Here is a 25,744-nt window from a genome sequence, read left to right as displayed (position 1 = left end):
TTAGAAATAAATTTACAAGAAATTAAAGAAAATCTGCTTCCCCCCCTCCCCAAATCTTAAAGACACCCGCTTTCAACAAAAAGAACCCAAGGAGTGAAAAAAAAAACCAGTCAATATTATTCAGCTTGATCATCATTTTTTAAATAAGTTCAGCTGTTTGAAATACACACTGAAACAAGCTCTCTCTCCTTCTCCTCTCTCTCTCTCTCTCTCTCTCTCTCTCTCTCTCTCTCTCACACACACACACACACACACACACACACACACACACACACCACTCCCTCTCACTTAAATCATAAAGATTTGCTAAAACCAAGTTTCTTCAAAGGAATGTGACAACATGCCAATTAAGATAATGCTAACTAATAATTTTATACAAGTTTTCTTCAATACATACTATGGAAGACAGAGGACTCTGTAGATCCCTTCCCTCAAATGAGCTTCCGGCCCAGTTATAAGCAATGGTTCTCCTGGGGTGAGGTCACCCCAAGAGGTCACCGGGAGGATGGGAGGCAATGAGGGTAAGTAGTCTCAGGTGTGACTGGGGACCCTTTTTTGTCTATTCATTTCAAGGAAGCCTACTTCAGGGGGAGGCGTGCTGAAAATTCTTCATTCTAAGGGGGCAGCAAGTCAAACAATCTAGGAAATTCTGATCTAGTCTTCCACTTATCTATAGTCTTTCATCCCTTTAGAAGTAGAATTTTGCATGCACATAAGAAACTCCGAACTTTTTCAATAAAGGTGCTTTCATCAGATTCTCCCCCAAGTTACTGTAGATCAAGATTTTCAAATAAGGAAACCAAAGCTCCATAAACAGTCCTGAGCAAAGTCCGGCAGCTGAGACCAAAAGGCTGAAGGCGAGGCAAAAGCAGTCTCTCCTCTCTCCCAGGAGCCCACCTTACCCCATAACGTGGAGGAATTTTCAATGCAGACAGAAAATTTAGATCCCAGATAAAACTGGGCACCCAGGACCACTGCCTGGGAGCAATTTATTATTATTTTTTAAACTGAATTCAAAAGGAAAAAGTTGGGCTCTTTTTGAATTACTGAGTAAGAGTTGGACAAAATTAAGTTAGTGGTTTCAAAGGCTGCAGACTCTCTACATCTCAAACACGCTGTGTTTAGAATTCATATAATTTAATTTACTGGCTATAAAGCCATAATGTGGATTAGTGCCTATGAATATTTGAAGGAGCAAGGCAAATAAAAAAGTAGTACTCAAAAACATATAGGTTGGTGATGGCAACACTGAAATTAAACTGCCATGTCACTGGTAGGAGAAAAAGCCCGCGTATTAAGAGAGGGGACTTCCTTACTTGGGAAATGGCCTTTTAAAAATGAATTTTGTCAAGAAATCCTCCTTCCGAAAAGAGTTGGAAACACTAGGACCAGAGCAGTAGTATATCAAGCAGGGCACTTTCCTTGCGTGTGGTCAACCCAGGTTCGATCCCTGGCACCCCATCTGATCCCCAGAGCACTGCCAGGGATGAGACCTGAGTGCAGAGTCAGGAGTTGGGTGTGGCCCCCAAACAAAGTTGAAAATGCTGCACATTGCCAACCCTCTGGTTGTCCTTCAAATGGGCAGAGGTATTTTTTATTTTGCTCAGAGCTGGCAACCGAGGTCAAAGTAATTTGCTTGTGATCTCTCAGACTCAGAAGACAGGCTAAGAGGAAAATCCATGGCTAGACTGGGGGCAGGAAGAGAGGAGGGAGATAATGGGAGACTAAATCAATATCCCACGGAGTTTCAGGTTCCAGACTGAGTGATCTAAACCTGAAAAAGGCAAGAGGAGAAAAGAAGGGTAAATTTTTGTGTGTGATGGAAGAGAATGAAGCAAGCACAGTCTTGGGGTGGAATGGCTACGTTCTTTCTGTCTGGACCTTGGAGGCTGCTCCAGATACGGGGAACAACAGGCACACGAGCCTGTATCGATGCCAATTAACAATATTAAATGCTTCACATTATATCTGCACCACATGGTAAAAATTTGGCTTGGCAGAACAACAGTGCTAAGTCCCGACCCTTTCCCGTTCGTATGGATCAGCTTGGCAATCACTTGTGAACCACAAAACGGCAACAACAATTATAACACAATAGCTTACTATGCCCCAGATGCTAGTTATCCTCTCTCTCTCCATATAGTCGTGCACACACACACACACACACACACACACACACACACACACTCACATGCACGCATCATGTAATTCTATAAAATAGGTACTAATTCTATCCTCATTAACAGACAAGAAAACAGATTAAACGGAGGTTAAATGATAGTCCTACTTCAAGAAGCCATGATCTGGACTCAGGCAGTTCAATGCAGTACCGCCTCCAGACTCACGCCTGGGGAGAGCCAGGCAGTATCTCAGCCTGAAACTCCCTTGTTCCCTCCATCTCCGTGCCTGCCGCTTGTGGAGAGGGTGGGCTGAAGCTGTGTGGAGCAGAAATAAGTCATCAAAATCAGTCCCCACTAAACCCAGGGGCTCATCACCTGACTCTCAAATGGGTAGATTTCCCTTCACAAGCTTTTCCCTTTGTGAAGACATTTTTGAAAACAGAATGAACATTAATTTACATTCTGGGAATTATAGTAAGATGTTCGGGGTTCAAGCACTAAAAGCAAAAGGGGGAAAAGGGGCTGAAACAATAGCACAGCGGGTAGGGCATTTGCCTTGCACGTGGCTGATCCAGGTTTGATTCCCAGCAACCCATATGGTCCCCTGAGCACCGCCAGGAGTAATTCCTGAGTGCAGAGCAAGGAATAACCCCTGTGCATTGCCAGGTGTGACCCAAAAAAAGCAAAAAAATAAAAAATTTTTAAAAAGGGGGGGAGGTGAAAATTATTTTTAGTGAACTGGCCATTTGGCATCTTTTCTCTCTTAGGTGTCATCCATCTAAAATGCTCTTTGTGAAAGGCAGTCTGACATCAAATCATGGTTTCTTTCATAGTAGCTAATGTGGGGTAACTAACTGATAAACATCTGAAGACATCACTTCGAGACCCAGCAATAATTCTGCCTTCATTATTCACATGCAAATGCTGCCAAAGCTTGGGAGGCAAATCTAGGAGAATTGAATATCTTTCAAATGTGCCAATATTTCTTTAAGGTCTGTTTACTTCATCTTCATTTATTTCACAACATCTGTAGTTGGCTTCCTTTGGGGGCAACTTTTCCATCAAGAAACCCGTTTTGATCATGTAGAAGCTAGCAGGCATGCGGGGGAAGCATGCATCAGGGGAGGATCTGGATGTGGGGAGCTTGTGCCGGACCCAGTCCCTGAAGAGCATAAATCAACGCACGTCAGGGACTTTCCAGGTTGCTCAAAGCCGAAGCTAGGATGAACAAGTTTGTCATCAGTGTTCTGCTCTATTTTATTTCACTTTATTTTCTGTTTCTTTGGCTGATGCTCCTGGGCAGTGCTCAGGGGACCATTCAGTGCTGGAGAGTGGACCTGGGCCTCCTGCATGCCAAGCAAGTTCTTTAGTCCTTTGAGCCATTTCCCCAGGCTCTGCGTTTTCTTTTTTAAAAAAAAATTTGATTTTTTTTTAATAAACAAAACAATCTAAACTCCTTATAGTACAGCTCCTTATTTGCCAGAAAACTTCTTTCTTTGTTGTGCAGAAAACCAAGGTCAGAAGAGTGTGATAAAACCTCTGACAGCTATTTGGAAAAGGACCAAACAGAACCGTGCTCAGTGATGAACGGGCCGTGGTGCCGCCATCAGGATATACTTCCTCTCTACAGCTGACGTTCTATAAAGACCTACCTGTTACTCAGTCTCTAATTGCTCTAGACAAGTAGTTCCTGTTAGCATCTATTCATCTCACCCCAGCATCCTTGAATATCTGTCGGGGACTGGACCTGGGGCCTCTGCAATGCAAGACAGATACTCCAGCCCTTTGTGCTATCTCCCTGGCTTTCTTCCCCTCATCCCCATACATTTAATAACCTCTGATTAACAGATAATGGCATAAAATACTGTGTAAGTTTCAGATTTGCAATGTGTTGTTTTGATGCACTCATTCTGTTTTTGACATATCGAATACATCATGGGTAGCTTGCCAGGCTTTGCCGCTGTGTCGGCGAGATACTCTCAGTGGCTTGCTGGGCTCTCCAAGAGGGGCAGAGGAATTGAACCCAGGTCGGCCACGTGCAAGGCAAAACACCCTACCCGCTGTGCTATTGCTCCAAATCACCATGGTATCCATTAAATACCCAGAACTTAACTCATTTTGTGGAAGTTTGTACTCTGTTGATTTTGATCTTAAAAACCTGACACGAATTTTTTTTTTTTAAAGTAAATTAAGAATAAACATCGCCTGGCTTCTGGTACAGAAGACACTCTTCTCTGAAGTAAATATTTGGTCAGATTATGAGATCATTCCTGTCTCGGAACCAGTTTAAATTCACGGCTGCTTCCTTTACGAAAATCTGTTTTCCAGCTTTGACTGTAAGGATCAGAAACGGACACATGGGCAGTAATGAGAGAAATCTCCAGTACTAATAGCAGAGCGCAGAGACTAATAGAAATCATTCCTCGGTGATATATTTGCCTAATCCATCAGAACAATGCTCCAAGTCATATTCCTCCAACAGAGAAAGCTGGCCACTTCTAGAAACTTGTCTTTTAAAATCTCTCCCTAATGACCCAAATGGAAATAACAATCACATACTAGCGAGTGCTCTATCAAAATGAGTGCTGAGTGACAGTTTTGAGATTGAATTTCCTGGCATTTTCAAGTTAAATCAAGAACATAACAACTTTCAAGCTTCGCTATCTGGAGTGAATCAAATTCTTAATGCAGCAGATTCTTTGGGTGAATGCCAAGTCTCGCGGTGACATGCACACACCAGCATAACCCGCAGCACAAAGCAACCTCCTGGCACCTTGTTCCAGAGAGGGAGAGGGAGGCAGGTAATTGCCGCTGGCTCTTGGGATCAAACAAAACAGCAGCGCCACAACAGAGGGCGTGTGGGGGGAACCAGGACCCCTAAACAGCCTGCTTCTGGGCTTCATCCTACGATTTGACTTACGGGTCACAAGACCGCAGACAATGAAATTACTTAGACATGGAAACATGGTGACAATTTCTGGATAATGACAGCCAATGGCAAGCAAGCCTCTTTTACAGTTTGTCTCTGTTTTCTAGTCTGTAAAAGGCAGGAAGTGCTGGGCTCTGGTCCTAATACTCTGCAAAGGCCTGGGATCAGATCTAGAGAGGCCCGACAATCCTTCCCTCCTCCAGGGATTCTGAAAGAAGTACTTACTCGGCACATGGGACAGGCAAGGGCAGGAAGGATAATCTAGACCAGAGCTGCTAAAACCTTTTCTACTCTCAAACCCTTTTCGCCTGGGAAAGTTTTACAAAGCCCAGGGCATGCGGGTCTATAAAACAGGTATTGGAGCCAAACATTTACTGATAATAAATCATAAAGAAATTTTATTTTGAAACAACCTCCACTTTCAGTTATGTGACCCCACCTGGGGTTGCAATCCTCAGTTTTAAGAGGTGAGGAGAGAGATCAGAGGTTTTCAGCCATTTCATCCCCGCAGATCCGGAGGCAGGAAAGTCACGAATCCAGAAGGGTCCTCAGTAGTTGGGGGTCGCATAAGTGCTGACCTCAGCTAGTTCATACCCGAGAGAAAACAAATGGATGGGAGCAAATCTAGACTTCCCATAGTGCTGGATTCAGATGGTCGAGCTTGGTGTCATTCCCTTTTCTTGGTAGTCTGTGCAGTTACCTCGCACTCCTTCTCCCTCACCAATTCCTTCAGAGGCGGGGACTGCCGTATCCGCCTGGTAGGGGGCAAAACAGATCCACAGTGTCCTGCTCTACCAAAGCTCCCAGTCCCTAATTACAAACCAGCTCCGAGATGCATTGTGACCAGCTCAGGAATTTGGGACACGAATTTCAGAGTTATCATTTACTTTGCAGTGATGAGGACGACTGGGAAGGCTCACAGCTTTACTGTAACCATGTGATCCTACTTTGCTCTAGTTCTTCCTGACAGGCAAAGCCTATTATGTTTCTATTTTTTCTACTTGTTTGTGTAGTGCTGGGGATAGAGCTCAGGGCCTCACACATGCCAGACGAGTGCTCTAGAGTTGGGATACCAACTGGCCCCAAGTATAAGTAAGTGAGACTAGAGTACTAACCATAAAAAGACCTTTCAATTAAAAACATACTCTTCCAGGGCTGGAGCAATAGCATAGCGGGTAGGGTGTTTGCCTTGTATGCAGCTGACAGGGGTTCGATTCTCAGCGTTCCATATGGTCCCCCAAGCACCCCCAGGAGTAATTCCTGAGTGCAAAGCCAGGAGTAACCCCTGTGCATGGCCAGGTGTGACCCAGAAAGAAAAAAAAAGTACTCTTCCTTTTCTTGCTTTTATATCAGGTTGGTAGTCTCATAAGTTTCCCCTATTTTCAAGAGCCATTCAGTGCTCTCCATGGCATCATGCTTTTGCACATTTTAAGGGACAAAGTCATCAATAATAAAATAATAATAATAAAATAAACTGTGTAAAGAATAAAACTATAAAAGATATAAAATGGTAAAGAAGGAATTTATGTCCTCGAGGAGCTCACAATTTTGGGAGCGTAAGTTATTGTCCACAATTAACTGTAATAAACATCAGCTCAAAGTGCTCTCTGGGAAACAGGAAGTCATTCATGGGCGAAAGATCTTCCAAGACACGGCAGTCTTGGAAGGTTTCATATAGACAGGGTGATCTCCTCAGGTCAAGGCTTTTGGAGGAAACTGAAATGCTGGCCTGTCCTCTTCTTCAATAGGGAAGACGGTGATTAGAGAAAGATTTTGGAGGAAAAGTTGGAGTTACATTTCCAGCAGGTTAAGATTGAGGTGCCTCGTAGACAGCTGCATGCCAACGTCTGGAGCTTGGAAGAGTGAACAGCACAGGCAGATGTAGCAGGCATCTTATGAAATCTCCGAGTGAAAGCTGTTTAGTTGGTTTTTTTTTTTTGACAATGTTCAGGGGTCACTCCTGGCTCTGCACTCAGAAATTACCCCTGGTGGTGCTCGGGGGGCCATATGGGATGCCGTGGACTGACCCCCATCTGGCAAGTGCCCTCCCCACTGTACTATCACTCTGACCACAGCCCTTTGGTTCTTAAGCTTCTCTCTTTTCTGCTCCTGTCCATTACAATTCAATTCCACTTGATCCTCCCGCTTCTCCAGTTTGTTATTATATTTGCCATTCACATACACAGTTACTGTCTTTCATATCCTTCAGCACATATGTCAGCAGACTGTAGTGGCTCTCCTTTGAAAACATACTCAGAATCTGATCACTTCTCATCACCTCTTCTGTAATCTTGGTCTCGGTTGTCATCATCTTTCACTTGAATTGCTCCAATTAGCCTAATTGGCTTCCTTGTCTTTACTTCTTCATCCATTACAGTATATTGTTTTTAAAAAGATTTAAAAAAATAGAAGTAACACTGCATTGGACTGGAGAGATAGCACAGCAGGTAGGGCATTTGCCTTGCATGCGGCCGACTCAGATTTGATTCCTCTGTCCCTCTCTGAGAGGCCGGCAATCTACCGAGAGTATCCCGCCCACACGGCAGAGCCTGGCAAGCTCCCCATGGAGTATTCAATATGCCAAAAAAAGTAATAAGTCTCACAATGGAGACAATTATTGGTGCCTGCTCGAGCAAATCGATGAACAACGGGATGACAGTGCTATAGTGCTACTTAAACACTGCATTATAGTATTATATGAGTTTTAGGTGTGTATCATTACATCTGAATATTTTTTTGCCAAACCCAGCTGTACTCAGGGCTTACTCCTGGCTCTGTGCTCAAGGATCACTCCTGGAGGGAGCAGGAGACCGTATAGGGTGCAGGGGACACACAGGTGAGATGCACGTAAACAAAATGCTGGATCTGCTGTACTACTGCTCTGGCCCACAACTCTTGTAAATGTTACCCCCACTTACTCTTTTTCCTTTGCTCTTGCTCTTCTTCCCTGGGCTGCCCGTAATCTTGACCTTACTGCACAATTCACTTACGCTGTGTTTCAGAGTCTCCACATGCATGAAAGTACTGGCAGAGGAACAAAGGCATGTGGGTCCCGGGGCCGAGATCTCCAAGCCTGCTCGGATCAGGGCTGAGCATCCTCCACCCAGATCCTCCATATTCCAGTAGGCAGGGGTCACACCCACCAACTGGCCCCCTGATGCCGTGTAATCCCATCAACGGCCAAGACCCAGAGACTATAAAACCCCGCTCCCAGAAACTCCCGGACATCTTATTATCTCATTCTTACTTTGGACAAACTGGCAGGCTACCGAATGTAATCTGCCCACACGGCAGTCTGGCAAACTCCCCGTGGTGTACCCAATATGCCAAATACCAGTAACAATGATGGGTCTCATTCTTCTAACCCTGAATGAGCTTTGATATGGCACTTTAAAAAAAAAAATCTTAGGGCTAGGATGAAGGAGACGTTACTGGGGCCTGCTCGAGGCAATCAACGAACAACAGGATGGTCATGATCATGATTGTGTTTCTATTGGCTGCTCGAGGGCACACCGTGTTGGCCTCCCCTTAGCACCATCAGGTGTGGCAGAGCAGTATCTGGAATACAGCAGGTATGCTAAAGGGTACACTCACTGCTCATAAGCAAGAGTTATTCTATCAGGTCTGGCTTCAGTCGCTGGAAAAACAGTAATGCCATTAGCCACTCATCATGGGAGGAAGACCAGGTCTACCTATTCATGCTACTTCTATGTCGGGATGGCAGTGAGTGCTGTTGGGAGAAGAGGGAGTTACAAATGGAGGCAGAGAGGAGGGAACAAGCTTCAGCTTGGGGTGTTCTGAACTTTAGTTGCTAAGATTGTCATGAGAAAGATCCTCACAGAAAGAGTTGAGAGTTTTGGAGACAGACCTAGACTAGAGATGCTAAAATATAGGATTGAAATGATCAGTGGTGAAGTGACACATGAATTCTCGACAGTGATATAACGGATGCAATCATTCAAGGCCTCTATAGAAGACAAAAAAACAAATTAGTAAAGAAAAAAACAAGTAAACAATTTGAGGGTTTTTTCTCCCCTGGTCTTTGGGCCACACCAAGTGACTCAGGGTTTACTCCTAGCTCTGCGCTCAGAAATTACTCCTGGTGGTGCCTGGGGGACCACACAGGATCCTGGAGACTGAACCTGGGTTGGTTGCATGCAAGGCAAGCGCCCTACCTGTTGTACTCTCTGACCCCAAACAATCAGAAAAAGATTTACATTTAGAGGGCTGGAGGAGAAAGGGGAGCAAGAGTGGGTAAGTGAGTTTAAGAATGAAGAGGCTGCTGGTTTTATAAGCCAGGTTATCAGCTGGGAGAGCAATTTCAGAAGAGTGGAACGTAGAATTTAGCAGGGAATTGTGAAATCACAGTAAAAAATAGATCACTCTGTGAAATTCATTAATGAAAAGAAGTTGCAGCAGAACAGAAATTCTAGAGAAAAGTAATTTAAAGATAGTTGTTGTTTTGGGGGCTGAAGTGATAGTACAGTGGGTAGGGCATTTGCCTTACACATAGCTGACCTGGGTTCCAGTCTGGCATCCCATATGGTCCCCCGGCGGCCATCAGGAGTAATTCCTGAGTACAGAGCCAGGACTTACCCCTCAGCACCATCAGATGTGGCCCAAAACAAAACAAACAAAAAGTTTTTTGTTTTTAAGCTAGAGATTAATAAATAGGGAAGACTATGTGTGTACTATGTGTGTGGGCTAAAACAAAAGGATCGAATAGAAGTGACATATTCAAGGGGGTTGTAGTGCTGCCAGCAGGTCAATCTGTACCTATAAGGCGAGAGCATCAGCAGCCTGATGGTGCCTTCAGGCTTCCTGATAGCCCAAAACTGCCACTGTGCCCCTGGCCAGACCCCAACAACTCGAGACCAAGTTTCCTGAGAAATTAAACAGTCAGAAGTTAGGTATGTGGGGATCTCACCTACAAACTACCTCCAGCTCAGCTATACAAGCTCATTTATCAACCTTGCTTCAGAAACCCATAAATAAATGTTGAAAAAGATAAAAACCCTTAATCTTGGACCCATGCAAGGCTGAACAGATCAGAATAAATCGGGGGGGGGGGGGGTCAGCCTGGTACCCACCCAAGCAGAGCCCATGACAGCCACTTGCTCTCACAATCCAAAATCACCTACCATCTCCCCAACTGGACTCCACTGTCTCAGGATGGAATTCAACGAGATATAGTAGGCTCAAAATCCAGGTATGTGGGTTTTGTGAGTGAAATCTCCAAGCTTTCTCAGGGTTCGGATGGGACACCTCCTCCTACCTCCCTGTACTTTCAGAAGTGTAGGCAGTTACATTCACACCCCAAAGCTGCCACCCAGTTAAAAAGGCTATTCCAGCCTTACCTTCCCAATAAAAATACTGAATGCCCTGAACAAACATGATAATAACTAGCTGTATTGCAAACTATAATGCACAGAAAGAGAGAGAGACAGAGGCAGAGACATAGAGCGAAGAAAAGTGCTTGCCATAGAAACAGGCTGGTGAGGGTAGGGTAGGTGTTGGGGGATGGAGGGAGGGAAACAGGGGACACTGGTGGTGCGAAATGCACACTGGAGGAGGGATGGATACTGGATTATTGTATGACTGAAACACAATCATGAACAACTTTGATATATCCCATGGACATTCAATTAAAAAAAAGTAATGTGGCATTTATGCCAGCTTCAGTCAGCTTGAAAACAAAAAACTGATTAGTGGCTGAATAACAGTACTCCTACATTAAAAAAAATCATCATACAATATTACAAACCTAAGAAACCCTGATGTTCATTTTCCTTAGTAACCAATGGCCACTCCTCATTGCCACCAACTCTCCCCTTTTCCCCACACCTTTAAAAGTGAGTCAACAAAGACCCAGATGAAGACCAAGAGAATGCGAAGGTCAAAATTCCTCAATCGCAACCTGTGAGAAATAAGAGAAGAACGGTGATGGAAGGATGGACATATGTACAAAGACAGGGAGTCAGTCGAGGGAAGGAGGCATTGGGGTGGCTTTGAATGTCTCCCCCTGCAAATTAGAAAAAAAGGTAAGAGGTGAATGTGAAAAGATCAGAGATAAACCAAAGGTATTTGGAACAGCACAACTTCAAAGGACTGACGAAGGAAAATCTACTGGCCATAAATTCTCTTGATTCCACATTAGCATGGATTCTCCTATTCTTTCTCTTCAAATTGATAGGCGTGGGGGAGTGAGGGGTGGAGAGCACACCCAATAACGCTCAGGGGTTGCTCCTGAATCTGCACTTAGGAATCACTCCTGGTGGGCTCAGGGAACCATCAGGGATGCCGGGGATCAAACCCGGGTCCGCTGCATGTAAGACAAGTGTCTTTCCTGCTGGACTATCACTCCAGGCCCTCAAGTTCACAATTACCAAAGAACTGTCCTTGCCTTCTACCTCCTTCCTACTTAAAAAACATCTAGCAGAAGTGGGCACGTTTTTCGGAGGAATCTGCTGCCTTGGCCATACACCCTATTTCTTTCCTAAAACAACAACACAAGAGATGTGCCATGACCAAGCAGCTTAGTTGGAAACCCATGTTCCAAAACACATCATGAAAGGCAATGATAACAGGTGGCTCTGCCAGGTGCTGGACCTGGTAGCTTCCATCGCTGGGGGGTGATCAGGAAGGAGAAAGCCCACATGATGCCGATTCTTCGTGGGTTAGTACAATGTTCAGGAAACATCATATATGTAGCAGAATAGCAAAAAAAATTCTATATACTCTATGTGAAAAATCCATCTCCTAAAGATTTATTTAATAAAATGAATAGGCAAAGTTTTGTTTATTGGCAGACAAATTTTTTTTATGAGAGCAAAAGCGAAATCTAATTTCAGCCATATGATGAGAATACACAGCTAGCCTACTACAGATATTTATTTCAGGTTTTTAATTTAAAAAAAATTTTTTTTTTTATGTAGGAGTACTGCTATTTATTCAGCCACTGATTAGCTGATTGAATTGGGCATGAACTCCACTCAGGTTTTGATTCGTTACTTTTCTTGTTGAATGAATATACTCTATCTTTAAGAGTTGTTTTTGTTTTTTTTTTTCTCTTTCATTTGTCTTATTTTTGAGGTCACACCCAGCAATACTCCAGGCTTACTACTGGCTCAGCACTCAGCTATCACTCCTGGCAGGGCTCAGGGGACCAGAGGCACTGAGGATTGGGCCCGGGTGGGCAGCGTGCAAGGCAAATACCCTATTCACTGTACTATGGCTGCAGCCCTGCTTTTTAAGAGTCTGACACCTGATTCTGAAAGACTGTTATGATAACATTCAAATTTGGTTCTAAAATAGCTTTGTAACTGTGATTCAATTAAAAGTTCATGTTCTGGAACATCACAGAGCTAGTTCAAATCTTGGTCCTTGCAGCTGGGTTTACCTGAGGCTATTCACTTTACTCACCCGTGACTGCACACCACAAAGAAGTGGGGAGAGTAACGGGGCCACGCTCAAGGCTGCTATTTTATTTGGGGGGGGTATGAAGGGGATGGGAACTCCCAAGTGAGATTCAGGAGGTGGAGGCCCCTCCTGGTGATTTGGCTAACCAGTTGGATGGCTTCATGCCAGGGGCTGGGGATATGGAGTTCCTGGTGCCCCGTGATGCTGGGGTCCTTAGGGAACTCAGGGCTGCACCTGGAGATGCTCAGGAACCATGTGCTGGGACCAAACAGGGCCGGGGCACATGCACCCTGGTACTCTCTCCCATCCCAACTTATATATTTTGTAGACGCAAATACAGTGCACTGTACATTCTAAGATGAGTAAAATCATCAACAATAAAACTCACAGAGTAAAATGTGAAACCATAAAGATTAAGAAAAACAACATAGAAGTGGTCTTAGAGAACAAGTATCTTAAGACTTAATTTTGCATCAAAGTCTCCCTCCTCCCAAATTAAACATTCAGGGCCAGAGACGCAGGTCCCGGCCACCACTTGCTCCCCACCAAGGCCATGAGGATTGATCTTGGAGTATAGTGCTAGGGATGGCTCAAAAATAACAAAATTAACCCCCTCAAAACAAACTAAACCTTAAACCCTCCATATATAAAAAAAAATTACATAACAGCAGATATAAAAGGTAAACAAGTTAGAAGAAATTTCAGCCCATACATAACAGCATGAATATTTAATAGAGAATCCCCATGTGCAAAAACTTTGGAAAGTTTAATAGAAATAATTGTTTTTTTTAAGGGGAACTTTCAAAATTTGACTCATCTAGGCTGTAAATGATCATGAATCATCTCAATAAATATGAAAGCAAGAAGACTTAATGGTTTTGCATTTTAGTATGTTTCTTGGTAGTGACCTTATGGTAGAGTGATATAAAAGTCATTTGTACTTACTGGTTTTCTGATAACTGAAAATAAAATTTAGTGCAGTGAAACTTACTGTTACAGAACTGAAGTCAAAGGATAACGGACTCAGATCCAAAATGAGCCTGTTTTCCCCTGAGAAAACACTCAGGTAATATTGCATGAAAGCATAAATGACTAGTGTTGAGTGATGTCTAAACTAAAAATACTTGCGAGCCAGAAAAGACTATTAACGCTTGTAAGTGGATAAAAGGGATGCTAAGCTTAGTTAGGGAAATCACCAATTTTGTCTCTAGACTTCAAAGGTTGGGAGTTGAATTTTATGTTGTAGAAATTTCCCATGAAACAGCCCACAAGTACCCTGCTTTGAAGATAAAACTGTTTCCAGAGGAAACGGAGACTAGGGTGAAATCATTGGTAGGGGTTCTCCACTTCACATGCAGAAACTGGTCCATGTGAAAATTGGCAAAAAAGTCGTGTCTGACAGGACAGGAGGAATTCAAGATTTCTCAGGCTTGAACATTGCTTGAACATTGTAAATCAGTATGTTACTTGGCAAGGCATATCAAGAGCCACATAAATTTAAAAACCTTGTGGCAGAGGTAAATTCCACTTCCAGGAATCCATCATTGGGAACCACTACTAGTACTACTCTTACTAAATTATAGTTTGGCCACTCATGAAATACACAGCATTTGAAATAGAGCTATGAAGAAACAAAAAGTGTGTACTTAACATTAGAAAACAAAGTGAGTAACCTATAAATTATATTAGAACTACACTATGGAAATAAACTACATTAAACTGGTTTACATATAACAAAATGCTATGTTAGTATGCATGAGATGCCAGATTTGTTGCAAAATAAGCCTGTAAGTTTGCATGTATATACGTGTCCATTCAAACAGAAAAAAAATAAAGCAAGTATAATTACTGTCATACTAAGTCACCTTTTTGTTGTTGATAAAAAAAAATGTGAGCCATGTACTAAGGTTGAGAATAAGAGAAGGAAGTTCAGTCTTAATACTCCTAGTCATCATCGTTCAAATGGTGCAGGCCATTGCAATTGAAGGGAATAAAAGGAATGAAAATTAAAGAAGTAAACTTTTGTCTGTTTGCTGATGACATACTGTTTATGCAAGAAAACTTAAAAGAACTAAAAACACCTATTAGTCTTGGTAAATGAATTTAGAAAGACAGAGTACAACATATAAAGTTATTACAAAAGTTAACTGTACTTATTAGTTACAAATTTATAAAATTCCCTTTACAGTAGTGGCACAAACAAAAAAGATATTCAATAAAATACGTTTGAGACCCATGCATTGAAAACTAGAAAGATTGCTTGGAGAAACAGAAAAAGACCTAACTAAATGGAGAGATGCAGACTCATGATCAAAGGGCTTAAATGTCTTACAAAGCCATCAGCTGCCCTTCAATTCACCTATAGTCTCAATGCAATCCCAATTACAATATAATGTCATCCCACCAGGGCTAGTCTTTTCTTTTAAAATGGAAATTCTTAAGATATTTCTAAAATTTACAGAAAGTTATAAACTGTTGAGTTTTCCACACCTCACAACTCAACAAGCAGTACATAAGAAGTAAGAAACGGTGGACTGTGGTGAAGGCAGGTCTGTGCACAGGCTGCGCGCAGGCAGGACGCAGAGGCGGCTTTCATGGACCGGGTGCAGCCTCTCCAGGTTCTTCCTGAACGACGGATCAAGGAAGGAGGGGCGACGGGCAGATTCCCCAGCTGTCTGATCTCTCCCTTTATGGCGCAGTCGTAGTTGTCATTATGGCCATAGTCTCAGTCATCAGAGCTCCATTATCCAAGTCTCCTCAAGGACCTCAACGTCTCCAAATTCTCAGTTTTCCTCCTCATCTTCTTGTCTTCTCTTCGTTACTGTGCTCTCTTTCTATCTGTTTCCTTTGTGGTCTGCTTCTATGTGTGCCGTTGTGCTCTTTTCTCTCTGTCTCTCTAGTCTCTGACTCTTGTCTCTGTAGTCTCTCCTCTGGTCTCTGCTTCCGGTCTCAGTCTCTTCTCTCCAGTCTTGGTAGTCTGTCCTTTTCTAACTTTCATCTTCTACTTCTAACCTTGGCGTTGTGCTCTTCTCCTAAGCCTTCTGTCTTCTGTCCGTGCCATTGTGCTCTGTCTCACTCTGTCTCCTGGTCTCTAGTCTGCTGCCCCTGTCTTCTTCTTCAGTCTCTGGTCTCTTCTTCTTCTGACCTCTTCTAACCCTGTTGACCTTGGTAACCTTATAATCTTCTGATTTCTCCCAATCTTCTAATCATGGTGACCTGACCTTTCTAGCCATCTGACCTGACCTCTCTGACCTGACCTGCCCAGCCCCTTACAGCATAGTTTACATAGAAATCATGTAGGATGGGAATACCTTTGTATTATGGGGTAGGATGGGAATACCTTTGTATTATGGGGGTGAACATTAACAAATCAACAAAGAGAGGTAAGGCCACTCCTCCAGGAGATTAACTCTAGGACAGAATCTTATCTAAAGAGATTACTCCAGATTACTAGGAGATCCACTCAAGGGTGGGATTCCATTCAGGGTGTGTTGCTTTCTTCTTTCCTCAGCTAGTAATTCACTTAAATAGTTTAGTAAATTTACTTCTTATAATATTTCTAGCAATGTCATTTTGTACAAGCACAGTAAAAGATACATCAAGCTTAAAGTTTGGTTCTTCCTGAGGATATCTCACTATATATTCCAGACCATAGTCCTCAGGCCAGATTAGACTTCCGAACCCCAGCAGGGTCCTTATTCAGTTACCTCTTTTGGGTCATGATATAGATTGCCCATGACCGTGCTCTTAACTTATAGTTAAGTATTATGGCGCTTGGCTTGGTCCATTTCGATGCCAGGGTAGCTCACAGCTTGCTCTGGGTCCATCAGTCCCTCATCGGGACCCAGCTCTTGGAGTGCTAGGAATTAAGGACAACTGAGGCTTAAGTAAGTAAATACGGATGCCCAGGAGTAAATATTATTCTGGAGTCAATTAACTCCCTTGTTACATAGCATAGCATCAATTGTCTTCCTGTATCTATAAAAAAAAGTACAGTGCTAAATAATCCATACAAATGACATAAAGGAAAGAAAAAAGCAATATAGGATTGTTGGTTGTGCCTCAGTTGCACTGCTGTAGGAGTGGCTCATTAGACCTTAAGCTCCCTGCCAGAGCAGCAAAGACAACCCAGTGTTATCCAACAATAAACTGTCCACTCAGGCAAATTTTAAAGAACAGAGTTGGAGGTCTTAATATATCTCACTTGAAAAAAAAACTGTTATTAAAACTGGGCTATTATAAATAGATCAATGACAGAATAGAGAGCCATAAATAGACCCACATTTAAGAATTTAATTTAAACAGAAACAACACAATAACGGGTAAAGGAAAAGTTGTGGTGTTGTTTCTCTAAAACAAGGTGCTATTCAGTTCATAATGGAGAAAGATGAGCCAGAAACCCTATTTCAAACCACACACAAAAGGTAAATTCAGAGAAATCACAGACACCACAGTTGAGATCTCCAAGTGTTTAGAAGAATACATACTCATGATTCACAGTAAGGAGATTTTTCTCAGATAAGACATACTGTAAAAGAGAAACAAACAAACAAGCGCCAAAACAAAAATTTCAGCTCATTGAAAGAGCAACCAGGGTCTTGACATAGAGGGGCTAAGGTGCTTGTGTGCATGCAGTTGGCCTGGCTACCCCCAGGTACCTTCCCCAGTACCACACAGAGCTCCTGAGTACTGTCAGTGAGCCTCCTCCAAGTTGATAGTACTAAGAATATAAAGAGCAAGCCACAGAATACTTGAGAAACATGGTTACTTCACAATGTATAGTATTGAGAACATAGTAAAAATAAATAAAACTCAATGAATAGCAAATAACTCAGTTAGAAAATAGCTTAATGGGGCTGGAGCAATAGCACAGCAGGTAGGGTGTTTGCCTTGCACGCGGCAGACCCAGGTTCGATTCCCAGCATCCCATATGGTCCCCCGAGCACTGCCAGGAGAGATTTCTGAGTGCATGAACCAGGAGTAACTCCTGTGCATCGATGGGTATGACCCAAAAAAGCAAAAAAAAAAAATAGCTTAATGATATGAATAGAAAATTCACAGAAGATGTAAAAATTGCTGGTAAGCACATGAGAAAGGGCACTACCATCTGGCCAACACAAATTAAAACCACAGATTTCCTACTCTTATACATATAACTAAAGAACTACCATTAAAAGATGGAAAAGATGTGAAATAATAGAACTCTTAAGCACTGTGAGAGGAAGTGCAACATGGCAATCACATGTGAAGAAAGCCTAGAAATTTTTGAAAAAAAAATTCATTATTTTATGATCTAGACATTCTCCTAAGTATTTTTTTTTCTTTTTTTTTGGGTCACACCGGTGATGCACAGGGTTTACTCCTGGCTCTGCCACTTCTGGCGGTGCTCAGGGGACCATATGGGATGCTGGGAATCAAACCCGTGTCAGCCTCATGCAAGGCCCTACCTGCTGTGCTATTGCTCCAGCCCCTCTCCTAAGTATTTTTCAAAGGAAAATGCAAGCAAATTATCAACAACAAATTGTAGAATGTTTACAGCAGCTTTACTGGCAGCTAAAACTGGAAATACTCAAAATTCTTTTAATAAGGGAAAATGAACAATGATACAGTCATACAACAGAATAGTACTCAGCAATGAAAAGGAACACACTATGTACTTGTTTAAACACAGATTAAACAAAGAATTTCTCAACAGGGGTGGGAGTGACTGTACAATGAGTAGGGCATTTGCCTTGTATGAGGCCAACCCAGGTTCTATCTTTGCCTCCACATATGGTTCCCTAAATCCTGCCAGGAGTGATCCCTGAGTCCAGAGCCTGAAGTAAGTCCTGACCCCAAATAAGCAAATAACCATATAAATAAAAATACATCACTAACCATTATGCTGAAAGAAAGCCTTTCACAAAAGGGTGGAACTATATGGTATCCTTGATATGAAGTCGTAGAAGAGACTAATCTTCGGAGGAAAGATGTCAGAATGAGTGAGGAACTTTGAAGGCAGAGGTAAGGATTGACTGGGATGGAGTATAATGGTAAAGTATTAGGATGATAACATTAAGAAAAAAAAAGATCTTGTTAGGAATTTCAGCTACACAGATGTAATATTTATTTGCCCAAAGTCAGCTAATGCATGCTGAAAATGTAAGCTGTTTATAAACTGTACCTTCCACAAAAAGAGACAGAAACACACTGCATAGCTCAAAGGGCTCAGTGGTAGGCAGGAAGCCCATGTTTGATCCTCAAGCACCGTGTCAGAAGCTACCCCAAGCACAGAGCCAGGCCGAACGCCCGAGCAAATGCCCGACCCCCCACAGAAACTAAACACAAGGTAAAGGTAAAGGCCCTCCCATTGATCGTCGATTTGCTCGAGCGGGCCCAGTAACGTCTCCATTGGAGACTTTGTTGTTACTGTGTCTGGCATATCGAATACTCTCGGTAGCTTGCCGGGCTCTCCGAGAGGGGCGGAGGAATCGAACTCGGGTCGGCCATGTTGGCCGCTTGTAAGGCGAACGCCCTACCCGCTGTGCTATCGCTCCGGCCCAAACACAAAACAAAACAAAAGAATTATGTACCCTAGAGAGACCGACAATTAATTAGTTTAAAAGTGCAAGGATATCTGGAATTTTCTTTGAAATACATTAAAAATGATATGACTATAGATGAATACACACAGGCTAGATACATGGAAAAAGGGAGTAAAAGGTTAAAGATAAAATGTAAGTGTAGACATATAGGAAGTCAATATCATTTTTTTTTTCTTCTCCTTTCTCAGTCAGGGGTGTGCTCTGTGGTAGAACACAGACCTTGCGTATGAGAGGCACTGGGTTCCTCCCTAGCGCCACATATACACACAAAAATTACACAATTTCTTAAACTCTAATAATCAACTGAGGTAATACATATTTGGGGGGGAGGGGGAGGGAGAGAAATCTGAGAGGGGGCACTTAGGATAAGCACATGCTTTATGCCAGGTGCTAATCAACTGTGTCTCAACTGTGTCCCCTTAATTTTCAAAATGGACAGTGGAGAGAGAGTTGACCATTTTCCTTCACATATTAGTACCAGGGCTTCCTAGCTTGACAGTGCTCCAGGAATAACAAACTCATTCCTCACTGGCAGGGGTGGGGAGGAGGGGTGAATAACGTGCCACAAAACTCAGCAATGTGGAACTTCTCAAAAAATGTTGTATTGAACACAGCCCTATTTTTCAAGGCTCCAATATGCCAAAACGAAGGTCATTTGCTGTAGATAACTCGAGCCTGGACATGGAGAATTCTCCTGAGGGCCGCAGACTTACCTCATTGCTATGCCGTACGATTCCGGGTGAATACAAGTTTGGTCCAAGGGATTCGGTTTCATTACAGAAGCTGCTGGAGTTTTGGTCTTCTTCTTGCCTGGCTCACCACCAGCAAAGGGGGCCGGACCCTCTCCCAGAGCTTGGTGCGCAGGTTCAGGTTGTTGACTACCATCACCATGTAAAAGTTGGGGCACAGGGAGTGAAAGTTGAGCAGAAAAGGAAAGAACAGTTAAGGGGACGCGTCCTTCCTCCCCTGCCCCACAGACACGCACACACAGCGACCACATTCTCATCCCTTCCAGCAAAGGAACGAACACTGATGGGGTTAAACACTGTAAATATGGGTTTCTGTTACTTAGAGCCAAAAAACACAAGTAATTTAGTCTGAAAATGGGCATTCGAGGAAAGAACAGACAAGAATGAGGGGCAACAAATTCAATGAGGAGAATGAGGAAATGAAGTAAAGATGATTTCCCTACGCTGAAGAAAAACACAAGGCTTCAAATGGAACAACAACAAAAAAAAGCTACAGCACGTAGAACTGGATGAAAGGATTGAATGCATATTTGAAAGAACATATGGGTAACTTTAGACTAGATTTCTTTTTTTTTCCTTTTTGGGTCACACCCAGCAATGCTCAGGGGTTACTCCTGGCTTTGCACTCAGGAATTACTCCTGGCAGTGCTCAGGGGACCATATGGGATGCTAGGGATCGAACCCGGGTCGGCCATGTGCAAGGCAAATGCCCTACCCACTGTGTTATAGATCCGGCCCTAGACTAGATTCTTAAAAAACAAGGAAAAAACCCATTATTTTGAAAGGGACTAGAATCAGACTGGTATCATATTTCAGATTGGCAAACATCAGATGCCAGAATATAGTGAAAATACCTTAAAAATTTTTGAGAGAAAAATAATTTGGAGGGGGGCAAGGAGAAAAAAAACCAATTTTGGATCAAGAATCATGTGTCTAATTAATCTAAGTATCATTTTATTAATCATGTGTCAGATTTAAAATCATTTTTAGACAAAAACTTAAGTACAACCTATATAAGATATTATCTCTGAAAATAATTTGTCTTTGTTTTTGGGTTTTGGAGTTTTCAGGGTGCAATGCAGGGCGTTACCTACTGTACTAGCTCTCCTAAAAAAAATTTCTTTTTTAAAAAAAAAAATATATATAATCAACAATAAATTTAAGAAACAAAATAATTTGGGTTATAAGAAACAGTAATAAGTAGAGAACACATAAAATTATTAAATAATCTACCTATACATGTATGTGCATCCTGAAACTATAATCCCAGCTATATTATTATCTAATATAGAGATGAAGGGAAGAAGTTTTGGGAAAGTTCTAAGGTTTAAGCCTCTCCTATTATGAAAGAAACAACTATTAGCTCCAGAACTTAGCACAAATCAAATCTAAGAGTAGTCAGCAGAATAATTGAAGAGAACAACTTTGAAAACACTAAGGAAGAGAAAGAGAAAAACAAAAAGAAAATGTTTTAAATGAAAAAACAAACAAATAGCATGGAATGGAAAAAAATCAGAAAGCATGATGACAAAAACTAAGAATAAGATGGAAATTAAGTCTGAAGAGATCAATAAAGAAAACGTGAATATACTACAACTGAAACATGAAATTCAGCTATGCTCCTAAGAGTTATATTAAAATTTGCCTATGATGTAAGTTTGAAAATAAACAAATTAAGCGTATTCAAAAGGCAAATAGAGTAACATGTTAAAAAATAAAATAGATTTCAAAGCAAAACATCTAAATAGGATAGCCAGGGCCCATTCTGAATGAAGGCATGATTTATCAGAAATCTTAAAGGACCTCATTAGTTGAAAAAAAAAACCAAACAGTTAATACAGCCCAACCATTTATTTATTATAGGCACTGGTTAAATTATGGTTTACTTATATATTTAGTTCTCTATATTTGAAACAGAATGTTAACTGACTACAATGACAGAATAACTGAATACAGAATAACTGAAACAAAGCCAGTTTTAAATATTTTAAAAAAATTCCTTCTGTATGTATTAAAAACCATAAACATATATATGTGGGCATTAGTATAAATTTATTTTTAGGAAGTAATATTTAACGAACTAATTTAAGGTAAGAAATTTACTATATAAAGCCCCTTATTTTAAATTTTATTCCTTTTTAGAGTTATGCTTGGGCTGGAGCAATAGCACAGTGGGTAGGGCATTTGCCTTGCACGCAGCCGACCCAGGTTCGATTCCTCTATCTCTCTCAGAGAGCCCGGCAAGCTACGGAAGTATCCCGCCCACACAGCAGAGCCTGGCAAGTTCTTTGTGGCGTATTCGATATGTCAAAAACAGTAACAATAAGTCTCACAATGGAGACGTTACTGGTGCTCACTCAAGCAAATCGATGAATAATGGGAGGATAGTGCTACACTGCTACAGAATTATACTTGAATTTTTTAACCAAATGCTCACCAAAATAAATAAATAAATAAAACAAAGAAACAGGATTATTTCAGTATCCAAAATAATATTTTTTCCATGTCTGGGTTTTATGGTCCAGCTAAAAAGAAGTTCTAGCACTTCAATGTTCTGCACAATTTCCCCATGTTTTCTTCTGGTACTTTCAGTTTCACTTTCTGCTATTTAAGTCTATGACCCATCTGGAATTTATTTGGACATAAAGTCTGAAGTAGAACTATAGTTTCCCACACACATACCATATTCCTGCCAGTTGTCATAATTCCATTTATTGAATAATTAATCTAATTTTCTCCATTTAAGAAAATAATAGGGGCCATATCCAGTGGTACTAGGCCCTTGCTGGCAGTGTGGGGGAGGGGAGAGGGGAGTGGTAGAAGAAATCCAACCCCAGGTGGCCCACTTTGTCCCTGGAGTCATCTCCCCAGCCTTCCCCACTACTTGAAACAACCTCTTTATCATCAGTTAAATTCTGTGTCTTGGTGGATTTCACACTCAATGCTACAATATCTATAACATAGTCTGTGTCTAATTATTTCTGACTTATAATGCATTTGGTTATCCAGTAGTGTTTGTTTTCCCTTAATTAATCTGTTCCAGGATAAAAGTTATCTTTCCATAAAATGTTTATTATAATTCCAGAGAAAGAAAAAGTATATATATAATTTCTTTGCTCTGTGTGTGTGTGTGTGTGTGTGTGTGTGTGTGTGTGTGAGAGAGAGAGAGAGAGAGAGGGAGAGAGAGAGAGAGAGAGAGAGAGAGAGAGAGAACAGAATTAGAAAGTCAGAATTTAACTATCCCTAATAGAAACACGGGAGGGTGGAGTGGAGAAGGTCACCGCTTAGAAGAAAGGTGTCAAGGTGAAATCCTCTTTGTCATCAATTCTGGTAAAAGTCCTTTCCACGAACATTGTCCCAGTCACACAGGCTCACTTTCATCTCTTGAATACACCAAAACTGGTGTGCCTAAAACTGGTGTGCCTGTAACTCCATGAGATCAGGCCCTCGGGAAATGCGCAGCTGGACACTCCCAACAGCAGTGGGAACGAGTGTGAGCCCCACCGTCCCTAATGAGCGAAGGAGGGTATACAGACACCTACGACTTCCGCCTATGAGGAAGATGGGGAACACTAAGAGAGAAGGTAAGATAGACAGTCAGAAGCGGACAGAAGCGCTCACTTTAACAACTACCTGCAAAATGTCCGAATATAATCCTGGTTGACTCTGATGAAGCCAGCACACTGCTGGAAAGACTTTGGACCCAGGCCTTTCACTTTCTTCAGGAGTTCTCGGTTGATGAAGGGTCCATTTTTCTCCCGCCACTCAATAATGTTCTTGGCGCGGTTGGCATTGAGTCCTGCAATATGCCTAAAAAATTTTAAATAAAATGATTACTGTGGCCGGCATAGCAGGTCTAAAAGAAATCATCTGGAGTGATAACGATATAAAAACATGTGCATTGGGAACACACTTGCACTCACATATTACCCTGTGCCACTATCAGTTGCTCAAAGAGAAATGAAATAAAAGAGAAATGGAAAGGAGTTATTTCAAAGGCGAGAAGGACAAAGAATGGGAAAAAAAAGACAAAATCATGAGTTGTCCTAAAGATCCTGAAAAATTGTGTAACACCAGAAGAAAAGACCAATCCCTCTCTCCTCTCCTACCCCCTTCCTTCCTCCTTCCCTCCCTTTTCCACCCTCTCTCTCTTTCACAGTTTTGGGGGCTCATCTGGCAGTGCTCAGAGAGTACTCCCAGAATAATGCTCAGAATTACTCCTGGCGATGCTGGGAAATGGCCATGAAGTGACAGGAATCAAAACCCAGGGGCCTCCGCACACAAAAACTACATGTCAGCCCTTTGAGCCATTGCCCCAGTCCCACAGTATTTCCAAGCTACTCACATTCCGGTATTTCTGAATCAATAATAATTCTGCCTGTTCCTGTTTAGCTTACAAAGTGAGCAGAAGTTATAGCTACAGTTATGTTGTTCTAACCAATTTTTTTGGTCAGCCTGTTCTCATTAGCGTCAAGAGTTCCACGATAGAAAGGCATTTATCCCTGAATGCTATGGTTAGTATAAAAATATGAAAAACTATATCATTAGGTAGTTTTCTTGGTGTTAATAAAAAGATCACTATTTCAAAGAAACTCGATTCCATTAGCGAATTCCATATATGGAATAGCAGAATGTGGGTATGGTAGCAAAACAAAGCCTTAACCATTCTAAGGGATATTTTCTGCAATTTCAAAGGGTATTTTCTACAGTTTTAAAGCAAAAAGGTATAGATCTTTCCAGAGGTTCAGAATTTCATGCTGCATCAGCAGACTCTATAATAAATGGAAAACCATGAACAATAATAAAAAAAGGGCGGGGGAGTGCTTCACTAGACACGGGGGGGGAGGTGGTTGGGGGAAGACAGTGCATAAGATGAGATTATAGCATGATGGAGATTTGGATGTGGGACTTGTGGAATCAAGGTAAAGGTATGATCACCATACCTTGAACCGTCAGAATTTACCTTTTGGTTACTGCCAGCTTTGACAGCTGTCTGTATGAGACTGAACCAGTGAAAATAGCTACTCTTGTGTGGTGGGAAACAGCTCTTTTCCATGTTAACCTTATTTAAATTCTATTAGCGACACTAATGTACTCAATGGTTACCATATGCTCTTCACTTTAGATTTGCGGTATTAAAAATGATAATGTGAATTGTAACAATTCTTTCCTTAAATGATGTCTTCCCTTCTGACTGGTTATTTAAAGCCCTGTATGAATGCCGAGATTCTCTATACTTGAAAACTTTACACATGTGTCTGCTTGTTCGAGCTGTGTCTGAAGTGGACTGACGGTTAAATTCAAGTGTCTGTGATCTTCAGCCCACAGACTCTTGTCTCACCTCAACAAAACTTCTGAGCAGATGTTAATATCCACTCCAACAAAACTGACACATTCTTCTACAACACTGTCCAGCGTTGCTTTTAGTAAAGTCTGGGACACATCATGCTGAAAAGACAAAGATCAAGTACCAATTAGAAGTGAAGGGCATTGAGTTCTGGGATTATCCCATCATTTTGCCTACGTTACTGGTAGCTGGCTGAGATAAAACAACAAAATTATTCTTTTTCCTTAAGTACTCATTGGTAGACATAATCATGTTAAACTCTAATCATCTGTATCTCCTTGATCTCTAAATTATTAAATATAAGCAATCTACACTGGCTGTAGTATTCCTTATTTTTTTTTTTTAGTATTCAAATCTTCTGAATTTTTTCACTTAGTCAATACTCAAGTTTTCCCATAGAGTCCTGTCTTTTATACTATCATAAGTCTTAGTAATTAGCGGTTCTGAAAAGAGCAAATTCTCCATTGTTTCTGAGATTTCCTTTCTAGTTTCAAGTTTCTGGTGCTTATTCTGTTAACTTTGATGATAGTCCTATAAAAAGAAGAAACAACCAAAAAGATTTTCTGTCCTTTAAAATTCTCAAATGTTTGACTGGC

General features: G+C 41.7%; 1 protein-coding gene across 1 annotated transcript in view; it reads right to left on the bottom strand.

Annotated features, from left to right (window-relative positions):
• Positions 1-25,744, bottom strand: part of SRBD1 (S1 RNA binding domain 1) — a 223,944-nt gene that overhangs the window by 11,801 nt on the left and 186,399 nt on the right. The window contains exons 18-20 of the mRNA XM_056116224.1: positions 25,143-25,249; positions 23,435-23,611; positions 19,766-19,930 (exon numbers count right to left, since the gene is read on the bottom strand). Coding sequence (XP_055972199.1) covers positions 19,766-19,930; positions 23,435-23,611; positions 25,143-25,249 — 449 coding nt within the window. The remainder of the gene's footprint in view (positions 1-19,765; positions 19,931-23,434; positions 23,612-25,142; positions 25,250-25,744) is intronic.

This window comes from Sorex fumeus, unplaced genomic scaffold (assembly GCF_029834395.1).
Source record: "Sorex fumeus unplaced genomic scaffold, SorFum_2.1 ptg000003l, whole genome shotgun sequence".
Lineage (NCBI taxonomy): Eukaryota > Metazoa > Chordata > Mammalia > Eulipotyphla > Soricidae > Sorex > Sorex fumeus.
Note: the sequence above shows the minus strand (reverse complement) of the source record. Positions and strands in the feature narration are given on the sequence as shown.